The sequence below is a fragment of the Malania oleifera genome, chromosome 6 (genome assembly GCF_029873635.1).
Source record: "Malania oleifera isolate guangnan ecotype guangnan chromosome 6, ASM2987363v1, whole genome shotgun sequence".
NCBI lineage: Eukaryota > Viridiplantae > Streptophyta > Magnoliopsida > Santalales > Ximeniaceae > Malania > Malania oleifera.
Window position 1 is genome coordinate 45,345,846 of NC_080422.1, and position 13,718 is coordinate 45,359,563.

General features: G+C 35.9%; 1 protein-coding gene and 1 pseudogene across 1 annotated transcript; one reads left to right on the top strand and one right to left on the bottom strand.

Annotated features, from left to right (window-relative positions):
- Positions 1–422: 422 nt before the first annotated feature.
- LOC131158579 (beta-amyrin synthase 1-like) lies at positions 423–6,830 on the bottom strand (annotated as a pseudogene).
- On the top strand, positions 621–1,896 carry LOC131157645 (mitogen-activated protein kinase kinase kinase 20-like). The gene has a single exon (XM_058111951.1). It carries the CDS (start codon positions 621–623, stop codon positions 1,629–1,631), a length of 1,011 nt encoding a protein of 336 aa, XP_057967934.1. The 3' UTR covers positions 1,632–1,896.
- Positions 6,831–13,718: the final 6,888 nt, after the last annotated feature.

The window sequence follows — 13,718 nt, forward strand, 5'->3', positions numbered from 1 at the left end:
CCCGTTTGCTTCAGGTTTCAAAACACTACTGCTCTTTCATCTTTCTGTTAAACACGTCGGAATGTTTTTGGGAAATCCAAACAAAACGCAGCCTTTGATCGCCATCCTTTTTGCCTTTTACAAGCGATTGGGACTTTAAACTGATTATATATAAATTTTCAGATCTTGATGGAGAGCATTTCACTCTACTTGTTCTAAATCATTTTTATTTAGTCTCAATTCATGAGGATGAGAAGGAGACTCTGAGGAATAGAACATAAATCGTTGCTATTATTATTTTGATATTAGCAGATTGATGTTGCTTTCATTATTGAAATGGAATGCTAATTGCTGTCTCCGAAGATGATTTAATTATTGAAATGCTAATATAGGGTATAATAGGCTAATAATTATGTTTAATAAATTTTGATAAATGTACTTAAAGATGATTGCGCATGTTCATTTTTCTTCAGCATATGTTTGTACATGTTCTGGTTGCAATTTAGATAAAAATGTAGATAAATAAATATACATTAGGATTAGATGCCTAAACAGGACACCTGAAAATCGCCACTAATAATATCCATTTCTCTCTCTTTCTTGTACCAGGATAGTGAGCTGTGAAAAGAAGTAGGAGAGACATGAAGAGGAAGCGGGGAGGAAGTGATGAATGTGATTATGGAGATGGAGGATCATGGATTAGAGGGCCTTTGATTGCCAAAGGCAGTTTCGGCTCTGTGTTTATTGCCATTCCCTGGAAGAAGAAGAAGAAAGGCTACTTCTTTTACAAAGCTGTCTTGGCTGTCAAGTCCTGCGAGGTCTCTGCCTCCAGTTCTCTGCAGGACGAGGGAAATATTCTCAGTAATTTTCATGGCTGTTCCAACATATTACAGTGCTTCGGTGAAGAGACAACCACCAGTGAAAATGGGCAGATGGTCTACAACCTGCTTTTGGAGTATGCCAGTGGAGGCACCCTGGGTGGTCTCATTGCCAAGAACGCTGCTGCTGCTTCTTTCATTCCTGAATCAGATGTGAGGGCCTACACCAGGGATATTCTCTGCGGCCTCCATCAAATTCATGGCGCTGGGTATGTACACTGTGATTTAAAGCCTGAGAACATCTTACTTTTCCCGCCTGATTCTGGTTTTGGAAGATTTGTGGCCAAGATTGCTGATTTCGGATTGGCCAAGGAGAGGAGGGTGCAGTATCCGTACTTGAGAGGATCTGCAATGTATCTGTCCCCTGAAGTTGTGATTGATGGGATACAGGGCCCCCCTTCTGATATTTGGGCTCTTGGCTGTGTGGTCCTCAAGATGCTAACTGGAAGACCACCATGGCTCAATACTGCAGGTTTAGACCGTGAGGGCCTTCTGTCTCGGATTGGCACTCCCAATGAATTGCCGCAAATTCCGAGTAGCCTGTCTGAAGAAGCAAAAGATTTTTTGAAGCATTGTTTTGTGAGGAAGGCTAATACCAGGTTCACTGCAGAAATGCTTTTGATTCACCCATTTGTTGCAGGATTGGACTGCACTAATGTGCAAGAAACTAGTGATTTTGAGGAACAGGAGCAGAAGCAGATAGACCCCACAATTCCATTGCCCGAGACTGATAATGAGTGTTCCTCGTCTTCCTCTATTATTTGGTTTACATGAGCTTTTCACTCACAAAGACAGCCTGTATATGCGACTGATGTCAGAAGCTCTTGTATATTGGAGTTGTTTTGCTTCCGGCTACTTCTGATAGTGACAATGGAGCATAGAGGATCATGTTGACTCATGATTTAGTAGGACACACTTAATGTCTTTTGAGAAGAATTGTATATGATATTTGTTTTCAGGAGTTGAATTAGCAATGCCAAATTGCCTTGAAATAGTAGCTTAATAGAGAATTTTTACCTTCAGGCTAGATTTCTTTCCCAAAGTAGCCTTTTGACTTTCAGTTCTATCTTGCAGCTACCGTCAAGTGGAATATCATTTTTGTACTTTTAGCTGTTGATCCAATAAAAAAAAAAAAATCCAAGTTACATGCAAGCTGAACACATGGATTTGGAAACAGGCTTAATATCAGATAGGAACATGCTTATTTTTTACATACAATTGCCTGTTATCCACTTCCATGTTTTTATGTTATCAAAAATTATGCTGATAACTGTTCAGGTCCCATGCACAAACAATCTTACTATATTATAAGAGCACATTGTTAAATAGAAGTTAAAACCAGTAGTAAAATAGGAATCGTTTATTTTTTTCCTAATGGGAATGAGATTTAAAAGGAATTTATGGGTCTACATATAGGTGCAGTAATTAAGAACTTCTTTTACAGTTGGAAGATGAGTCTAATTGGTGCAACGTTTGTTGGTATAGGGTTACAGATTCCTGTATCTTCAGGGCACAAGAACATGTATCACATGTAATTTTAGCAATTGAATCACTAAAAATCCAAGAATCATGCAAACTGAACACATGGATTTGGAAGCAGGCTTACTGTCTGATGTGAACATGCATATTTTCTATATACAAATGCTAGTTAGCTAATTCCATGTTTTAAAGTTAATTAACATATACTCCGGCAATTGTTCTGCCTTGTGTCCTGAGTATTTTTGCCATCATTTTAGCATTGTCAAAATATCTTTATTGAATAAAATACTCAAATGTAGTAACCAACTGCAAAAAAGTTCCAATAACTATATTTAATCTATGGGTTGTTAGGAATATACGAATAAATTCCCGAAACATGTGAGAAACAAATAGAGAAAGAATAACGCCAAAGAAAAATTCAATCACACGCACAAGATAATATTTACGTGGTTCAGCAATTTTGCCTACGTCCACGGAGTTGCAGGGATTTCAATATTATCAGGAAGAAAGCACAGAGAGTGTGGCGATACAATTCTCTCGCTCTCGCTCTCTCTCGCGGATACAACCACTCTAACCCTAATCACCCGAAAGCACCCTTTTTATATGTTGCGCCTAGGGTTCCGTTCCGAATGGGCTCCAAAAATTTTCCCCGGGGGCACCCCCATGAGTACAGCCCAAGCCTTCGCTCCATGGACTAAGCCTTAGGATAGAAATCTCTAATTAAACAGAGGTCGGGTCGTCATCCAAATTAAGACACAACTACGCTCCACAAAAGCCCAACACGGGTCAACTGATCAAACAGGATCCAAACAATCTCTTCTTATGTTGAATTTGGGTATCCTTGATTGAACATAACTTTCTAAATTAGGTCCCATACACAAACAATCTTCCAATACTATAACATATTGTTTATCAAGTAGAAGATAAAACAGTAGTTAATCTGGACTCCTTTATTTTTCCTAATGGGGATGAGATTTAAAAGGGGTTCTAGGTGTACAGTACATATAGGGGGAGATTTAAACTTCAAAACAATGCCTAGTGTACACATTGTTGTTATATGACTTAAAATGCTGTGTGTTGACGTAATCAACTAAATAATTGATCATGGGTTTAGTTAACCATCATCAGTTTTGCAACTGAGTATACCAGATAAACAATCTTGCTTTCCTTAGTGTTTCTGAAGCCATTTCTTTATTTCAACCTTGATTCAACCAAAGGGCTGGTTGTGGAGCAGTACCAGAACTAATTTTTAGCTGTTAAACTGAAGTCAACCATGAAGCACCATAAAATAGAAAATAGTAGTTTCATTGTATCCTAGGAGAAATAGTTCTCGAAGGAGAAAACTTGGATCAAACTCCTAATCCCCTGATGAGATTGAGCTAAATAAGCATCCTTATATTCAATCGCTAATGATTTTGGTACTATGTGTACATAAAGTGTTGATGTCTATCGCTGCCTCTATATCCTGCAGATTAATCTTAAATAATTAATTAGACAATAAGAATGCTTGATAAAGATCAAAATTTAGTGTTTGTATTATATTAAATTCAAGGACATATATCTGTTGACAAGCATGAAAATGGCAAATGTGCTAGACAATATTTTCTGGCAGTACTGCACTACCAGAACTGAAGATCCATCTTCTACAAAGAAAAGCTTTTGTCATCATCTGCATATATAGGCAATGGTAAGCTAACATGGAAAATTTTCTCTTGGATGTACTTATTCTTTTATTACTAAAATCTCCAGTGCCTCAAAGCCTTGACGATCCATTTTTTCACTCACCTAATGATCCTATCTATACATACATGTAACATTAATTGTAGACAGAAGAGAAAATGCTGCCGATTGGAAAAGATAGAACAAAATGAATTCACAAACAAGTTCATTCTGTATCAGACAAGCTCATGTTGCAACTTTAATAGTAGACGCTTTTGGAGAGCAGAGGAACCTGCATGTGGTATTCTGCAAGAGCCCATAAAAGATAAATGTTCCTGTATTTAGTGTAACATGTAATTCTTCATGAAGACTAGAGTGATTTCCAGTCATGAAAAAACCAACACTTTTTAGCATATTGAGGGCTATCTTTCAATGCCTATTGAATTGAAGTGACATCCAAACATAAAATCCATGCTTTAGGTTGTTTTTTAATTATTGGTTATCTCAAATGAAAATGTTTACAATCACATTGTTGGTTTCAACTCTTAAGAAAATTTTTCTTCATTTTGATAATCAATATTTCAAAATACCTTGTCTTTCTGGGATCACATAACATGCTCATGTCTCATTTTTTTTTTTTTTTTTCCTTGTGGTTGCTACGATGTGTTCAAGACATTCCCACACCTGTTGAGGGAGGTTGCCATTTTCCAATTGAGAGTTGATCAAAAGCTTGGCCGCACAGTGAAAAGAGTTGTTGGGTCTCTTTCTGCCTATTACAGAGGAAAATCAAGAGAAAAGAACTCCTGAGATTAGGGTAATAAAATTATACAGAAACAATTTAATTACACAAGTTGATGCTTGAAGTATAGACCAACCTGCCTAGCATGAATTAGACCCATCATAGCCAATGCATTATGTACCAGATTTGACCGGTTTCCTTCTAGAGGCATATATAGCTGATTCACCAAGCAGAAAGTTAGCCTATAAATTTTATGTTTTTCTGTGCTATGAGAGAGAGAGAGAGAGAGAGAGAGAGAGAGAGAGAGAGATGTCTAAAACCAACTGAAACACAAACAGATGTACAAAATGGTGCTTTGGTTAAGCAGCTAAAAGGTCTTCAATGAGTGAAATTAATCTAGCTTTACTTGGGCATTGTAACCAAGTCCAATATGTAGAATGATTTAAATGGGATAAATTCTTCACATTATGTGGAGTGCACAATAATGTGATCTAATTCATCTATATGCACTAATTCAGTAACTGAGCACATAGTTCATGTAGAAGTATTACCTTTCTTGGGTATGAAAGATAACTCTCTCTCCCCAACCAACATCATCCCTTTGTGATTTTAGCAGAAAATCAGCACCTCTACGAATAGAAGGAAAATTATAGTAGTTCTTCCCTGCTGCTAGCCGTCCAAGTGCAAACCATGAACCATATGTGAAGCATACTCCCCAATTTCTGTACCTGTGAATGGGATCACTTCATTATGTCCATTAATGTCTTTTCTATATAAATCCTCGCATTAAAATACAGAAAATCAAGTTCAAGTCTAATGCTTAAGTGGGGGAAACATACCAAGAACCATCGGGCATTTATGCATCTTCCCGAAACCCTACAGCGTTCGTGATGAAGTTCTCAATCTTCTTCTTCCTGTGTCCAGGATACAACTTCTTGAACAGAACTAGAGCCTGGGTTGCTGAGGCAGTGCACCGGACGGTCAGTCAGTCTCGAGGCATATACAGTTTAGAGGAATTACAAAAGAGAAGGTGAAAGAATAATCATACTCATGGTTTAATGATGTCTGCAAAAGACTCCATAGGATTGAGCAGCTGAGGGAATAAGTGGGCATAACCAAAATGGGGCCCATTAGTATTTGACACCAAAGGAATTGCAAAGAGAAAAGTTTACTTGAATATGGGAATTACCGCCAGCCATTCCTGGGCTCCTGCGGGCTCCCATGCTGCTAGACCACCATTTTCACTCTTGTGATAATTCATAAGACTTGGCTTTTCAAAGAATACTTCACTTGAATTAGATAGATATGCTGGAGAAAAAAATTGCAATGTAAAAAGAACTAGAGAACAGAGAATCTGAGAAAATGTACGGGAAATTGATTGTGACTTTAGGGAAAGAGAGGCATGCTTAAACTTGAGAGTTTCTACACTAGGGCAGATGATTGTACATTAGAATATGTGGATAACAAGTACAGAAGGGCAATGGCAGATTAATCCTACCTGCAGAGAAAGAAAGAGATTAACTGAATCGTATAGACACTCAGGTTCCATTTGCTCGCTGAAATTTTAGGTGGCATCACTAAGAAAAGCAGGCAGCGCTGTAACAAAAAGGGAAATTAATTAGAAACCGAACTGCATTAACGTTTGTTGGATATTTGAAAATGTAAATTGGAACTTGATCAGAGAAATAAAACATATATAATGTGTTATGTACCCGTAAACCCTTTGCAGTGCTGTCTTGGTCGGAGAAATTCCATGATCCTTTAGAGATATGGCGGAACATCTTTTTCCTTACAAATGCTCTACAATTTATCCTTCACAACCACATCTATCCTTGAAGTCCTTGCAAATGGTCTTCAATTTGTTTCCCTCCAAATCATTGATCAACTCTAAAGTTTTCTTCCTTTATCTGTCTTAATGCACCTTCAAAGCCAACAATTCTTCCACAAAACAAAAAATTCCAATCACCCAAAAAATTCCCATAGACACGAGCATAATCCCAAACACCCAGGCTAACCACTGTTAACATGAAGGCAATCACTTCCTTTTCTCGCAAAGAAAGCATCCATTTGTTATCATGATTCCCTCGTCTATACATTTGATATTGTCAAAATTCTTCCCCATGTAGCTTTTTGTTAACTTTTTGGTCTGATCCCTATTTTGATTATAACAAACCATAGTATCTCATATATGTGCTTTGAGTATTTAAGCAGGTTTAGATTTTAGTTAACACAGACGATGATGCAATTTGAAAACCATAAAAAACACCTAACGAGCATACCCCGACATATTCCATGGAATTGTAAAGGAGCAGCATATGAAGAATGGTTTTTGTTTCAAGTTGTGTTATATTTTCTTTTATTCATTTCGAGTCTGTAATAATTATTCAAAGGTCTGTAATAATTAATGCATGACATGCATGGTAGAGACTATAAACTCAAATGACCTTAGATAGACCCTAGGACCCTGCACGTAACTTTAAACTCAAAACAGGACCTAAAACTTAAAATTAAAAGGGATTTGGGCAACCAAACCAGGCACGTTTATAATGCCTCGGTTGACTGAATGGTTAAAAAGTCAGAAGGTTGACTTGGGTCAGGTGACCGAACCAAATTGAATTGAGTGTCCTCGGGTGACCGAACATATAATACTTACTTTTCCACCTACCTCGGGCGCCCGAACTTCATGTTCAAATTAATCTCGGGCGATCGAATCCTCAAGTTCGGTAGACCGAACTTAGAGACTAGGTGACCAAACCTCGAGTAGGTTGGAAAATCGCCTTGGTTCAGCCACCCAAATTTGTCCTCGGGCACCCCGAACATCAAAAATACACTTTTCTTCATGTGTATGTTTGGACAACCGAACCCAAGGTTCAGGCGACTGAAACTCTCAAGTTGGCCAAATTTTACCGCAGATAATTAAGGGTAAATCAGGGTTATTTTTGTTAAACATGTTTTAAAACAAATTTAAATATTACCCTTGTGTCCCAACAGTCAAAATTTTATGAGTGGCTATAAATATGAGTTCATTTGCAAAGATTAAGCTAAAATTAGGCAGTTTGATTAAGAAAATATCCTCTGAATTTTTGAGAGCTCCTCCTTTATACTCAAAGCCAAATACTCATTATTTGATCATTCTTTTGCAAAACCTATTTGAGTGAGAGTATTTAAAATCATCCTAAACTGCTTATACTCTCATTGTTGTATTGATTGTTGATTTTCTAAAAGAGAGTTAAGCCAAAAATTTTCCCCATAGATTTAGTTCATAAATTAATTGTGTAGGGAAAATCTTGCTAGCTTGTGAGTCTTTGCATTTTAATTGCAAAACTCTTAAGATTGTATTGTGTTGTGAAGCAAATATTTTGACAAGCTTGGTTTATAAAATATCTCTTGTGCGTAAAGTTTTTGAAAATCATTTTGAGATATTTGATCTTTCTCTTGAAAATCTTTGAAACTTTATTTGTCATTGATATATTAATATACATTGTTTCAAAGATATTGTTGTAGCACACTCTTACACTTTGATTGCTTATTGACAATATCTTGAGAGTAGGTTCACACATCTTCACTAAGCTTATAGTCTATAATTTGGAAGTGCATTTATTATTGCATGTTCGTATTGGTACAAATCTGCTTGTGTTTAGAAGCATTAGAACCGTACACTAAAATTTGATACTCACTGTTGTATTACATGCGTGGCCTAACGGGGTGTTGATATAGCCCGTAAGGATCGGTAGGGCCTTCTCTGTAAGGAGAGTTTGTAACGGTTAAGGTCAGCCTTGGTGTAATTTGACCTGGTTGTAAACGGTACCGCTCCACCCGTTAAGTGAACAATAGTGGTAATCCTTGGGCTTGCGAGCTGAGGTGGGGACGTAGGCAGTATTGGCCGAACCCCGATAACATATTGTGTGTCTACTTTAATTTCCAACACTTTATATTCTTACACATGTATGTTATATTTAACATATTGTGAATGCTGCGCATGATTTAATTTTCACATTTCATTATTTGCGCAATTGGTATATGATTAGAAAGACCTTAGGTTTTGTATTACTAATATCTGGTTAAACTTAGGAAGAAGTTTTTAAATTTCCAACTCACCCCCCTCTTAGGAATACACTAATTCCAACAATTGGTATCAGAGCCTCTTGGCATTGACTTAAACGTTTTTGCTAAAGATCGAGATGGCTCACATTGGTTTATCCCCATTCGGAGAGGGACGATCACCTTCCAGTCCTCCATTGTTTTGTGGTGTTGATTACACCACTTGGAAAATTAGAATGAGCATATTTATAAAATCAATGGATTGGATGGTCTAGCGAGTGATTGTTAATGGAATTTGTATGCCCTTGGATGAAAATAATATTAAGTTAGTGCATGCGAATTCATATGCCATGGATTTACTGTATTGCGCTTTAGAGTCTAATATTCTACTTGAGATTATGACATATTCTAGTGCAAAGGATATATGGGAAGAGTTGGACAGGAGATATGGAGAAGGCAAAGAGGAAGAGTCTACTACTCCAAGCATTTTAACTCCATATGATCAGGAGGAGGTAAATCATGAGCTAGTAATCAACGAGGAGGTATATGATTCTCACTTTAGCTCGATTCGTGATTCTTATGCTGAATGTTGTGTTTTGTCATGTGTTGAATCATCTGTTGGTAATATTGTTAATGATGTATGTGATGATTCATCTGATACTCTTTGTAATAGTCTTGTTGAACAAGCATGTAATGATTCATATAATGATTGTGTTAAATTTTGTGATGAATCATGTGTTGAATTCAATGATGAAAGCATGACATGTAATGAAAAACTAGAAATTGCTTTAATGAAAATGCATAAATTTTTAGATAGGTTATCTAAGAGGAAAATGCTTTAGAAAAATGAAACTAAAGGGATGGAAAAGCAATTAGGCAAATTGAAAGAGTATCATACCATCTTTGAAAAGAAAAAGATTGAAAAGATATTTAGAATTTTCTACTTAGAGGAAGAAACAAATGATTATTCTAGAGTTATAATCAAAGCTGAAAAATGAAAAGAATAATCATAATAAACTCTTAGGAATTAAAAAAAAAAAATCACTTCAAAAAGGGTTCAGGCTTGATTCATAAAGACCATAGTTATTTAACTGCCTCATAAAATGAAAATAAGAGATATAAGCAAAATTCTTCACATACATATAACACTTGCTTATATTACAAAAATAAAGGGCACATCAAATCTTCTTGTAAATTTAGAGGTGTCAGAGAATTAGATAGGGAATTGGAATGGATAATTAGTAAAGCAAACTCCGTAGGATCTAAGGAAGATCGGATTATAATAGAAATTATATAAATATTTTAATCTTCCCTTAGTTCCTAGGTTTAGGGGTTGTGGTGACTGTAGACTTAGGGAGTGGTTCAGAGTTAATACATATAAACCTAATATTTGCTTCCACTTCCAATTGGACGTGGCGTCTTTGCCAGGTAATTAATTTCAAATGCTTAACTCATACTTAAATGTAAACATCTTAAGTTAAGCAATTGTTGTCCATTGCACAGAGATGAGTTTTAGGGATCCATCCTATTCTATATATCTTTACCCTAATCTCAATAATCAAAATCCGGTCATCACTATAGGTATAAGCACCAATGACAATCAATTCCATATCCATTAGTGCTAATTAACAAGACATCCTTTCTTAACCAAATTAGGGGCATCCACTAAGGGAATCAAGTCTTCATCTAGACATCATAAAATTTTCCCTTTGAGCTTAAATTATAAATCCACTAATCTTGGTTTATCTCATCCACAAGAATTCCTTACCAAACCATGGTAATTTTGGTCTCTCCCATTCCTTGGTTCGAATCCTTGCTCCAAATAGTAATTATATCTAAAGGATACATACCAATGTCCAAAGAGATGTATTCAAAAATTCATACGCTCCTAGATGCTCTTTGCTCAAACTTGGACATGATTACTAAGCACGATATTTTTTTTGAAAATGTCCAATCATTCTAAATACTCTTCGGAACTCAATAGTGATTTAAATTCTTAAGAGTATTTATCCCTACTTCTCTTACAAGTTCTCAAACATCAATCAAATCTTTTAGAGCTTCAAATGATGTTGAATGGCTAATCTGATTGCCTAGGTCTCAATCTAGATGAATGCATAAAATCCAAAGTAGACCTATGCATGTGCATTTTTAAATCGAAAGTTATTCCAGTTTGTGCCTCTCACTCGTTAGGATTCTCAAAGAAAAGAGACAATGTAGGCTTAGTTCATTTAAAGAAATTTTCATTGTGACTTTTTGGTCCTCTAAGCCTAGGTATGATAAGCCAAGGTTAAATCACAAAAGATCTAAAACACTTGGCTAAGTAATTAGATAATGAAAAAAAGGCATAAAATAGTTTAGCACATAACTCTGGGGGAGCATTTCTCTTTCATGGCTATATACTTTGAATGCTCTCATGATACTTATATCCATACCCCCTTATGATAAACACATTGCAAATTACTATCTATAACATACTAATTGGTTAAATATCTTTGATGGATAGCTTATTTTTCTTGAACTATTGATTACTACTGGATTGCATGCATGTATTGAAAGCCTCCTGCATGACGGATGCAGTGATGTATATTGCATGCTGGTAGTGGATATAGGTTCTTGTGTGCCTTGAACTGAATTATAAATTACTTATTTGAGCCTATCAGGTACAAGTTTTATGAAAAAACGTCCAATTTATAGACGACATGTTATCAAAATTTCGATAGATTTTTCCCAAAATGAAACCTTATGCAAAGATGATTATGATAATATGAATGTTAAAATATTTTTGAAAGGATGAGTGAAAACTAAATGAATATTAAATTTCGTCCTTACATAATCATCAGGTATCTAGAAAAGCTAAGCACCATCCCTATAGAAAGAACATAAAGGATCCACAGGCATCACTTTCGTTCATTGAAATATTGAGATTCTTCTGGAAACCCTGAGCATAATATCCAACTTTTATGGTTTTATGATTGAGATATGGATTTCTCTTGGTAATGAGCATTATAGAATTCCTTAATATCTACTCTTTGATGCATCTATGGTCTATAAGGACAACCATACTGATAAGGATAAATCTAGTTGGTAGATAATCAGTATGGTTGGTTTAAAAGATTCAAAATGAAGGCTTATACTGATTGGCATGTTAAATGAATTTAATCTTTGTCTACTATAAGTAGTTTACTGTATCTAAGCTAGTAATCAAATCGATAGTGGGAGCATCAAAAAATTAAAATGCCTATCGTATTATGCTCACAAATGTTTGATTAGATCAGTTCTTGAATTCATTATGGTTTATGTGTTAAAATGATTTTTTTTTATTTATTGAAAATCATAATTAGATACATATTGCTTAGCCACAATAGTTCTTCTTTGCCATATGATCTTGCATGTGATTGTTAAATTCTTAAGATATATATGATTGTCCAATTCTGATTGTTTTATGAAGTGTGCTTAAATGTTTAACTAGAATAATGTTGCTTGCTTACATGATCTTTAACTTTTTTTTGGCAAGCCCCCCCCCCCCCCCAGTACCTTTTGATAAATCTCTAAGGGGGAAATATTTTTTTTTTGCCAAGAAATTATTTCAAATAAAAAATCCTTTATGTCTTGCCCTTGTAATATATATATATACACTTTTGAAATGCATAACTGGTTCAATGACTACACATGGAAATGCATGTGAACTAGTTAGACTATGTTTATGCTCAAACCTATTTTTAATATGCCGCATGTCTTCAAACTCCAAATTTCTGCGAGTCTTATGAAATGCTTAATTTGCAATGGTTTGAGGATATTTCTGGTTTGACTATATTTTCATGTCATTTAAAACTTTTAATAACCAGTTATATTGGTTGTGTGCTTAATTGCTATACTTTTTAAAAACCTGTTATATTTTTTACATCCCCTTTTGCTGATGACAAAAGGGGGAGATGTGTTATAAGAGTAAAATTAGTTCTTTCTCCTTGAACTTTGTTATTTAAAATGGCAAATGATAACTGAACTTCAATGCAAAACTTGAATCATTCTGAAGTCTTCATGCTTGTTTGTGAACTTTATTGAATATCATTTTGTATTTGTGCATATTGTTAGGGGGAGCCTTGTCAGGTGAACCTATATTTTGCTCCTGTGTTTGTCATCATCAAAAGGGGGAGATTGTTGAATTTTTTGTTAGAGCCCTGTTTTGATTATGACAAACCATAGTATCTCATATGTGTGCTTTGAGTATTTGAGCATATTTGTGTTTTAGTTAGCATAGATGATGATGCAATTTGGAAGCCATAAATAGCACCTAAACGAGCATACCCCGGTGTATTCCATGGAATTGCAAAGGAACAACGCATGAAGAATGATTTTTATTTCAAGTTGTATTATATTTTCTTTTATTCATTTCAGGTCTGTAATAATTAATGTGTGCATGCTTGGTAGGGACTATAGGCTCAAATGACCTTAGACAGACCCTAGGTCACTATACGTAACTTTAAACTCAAAATAGGACCTAAAACTTAAAATTAAAAGGGATTCGGGTGACCGAACCATGCACGTTAAAAATTCCTTGGTTGGCCAAATGGTTGAAAAGTCATAAGGTTGACTTGGGTCGGGCGACCGAACCAAATTGAACTGAGCGTCCTCGGGCGACCGAACATATAATACTGACTTTTGCACCTTCATTGGGTGCTCGAACTTCATGTTCAAATTAATGTCGGGTGATCGAATCCTCAAGTTTGGTAGACCAAACTTAGAGACCAGGCAATCGAACCTCGAGCAGGTTGAAAAATCGCCTTGGTTTAGCCACCCGAACCTATCCTCGGGCAGCCAAACATCAAAAATACACTTTTCTTCATGTGTCTGTTCGGGCGACTGAACCCAAGGTTCAGGTGACCGAAACTCTCGGGTTGGCTAAATTTTATCACGGGTAATTAAGGGTAAATCGGGGTTATTTT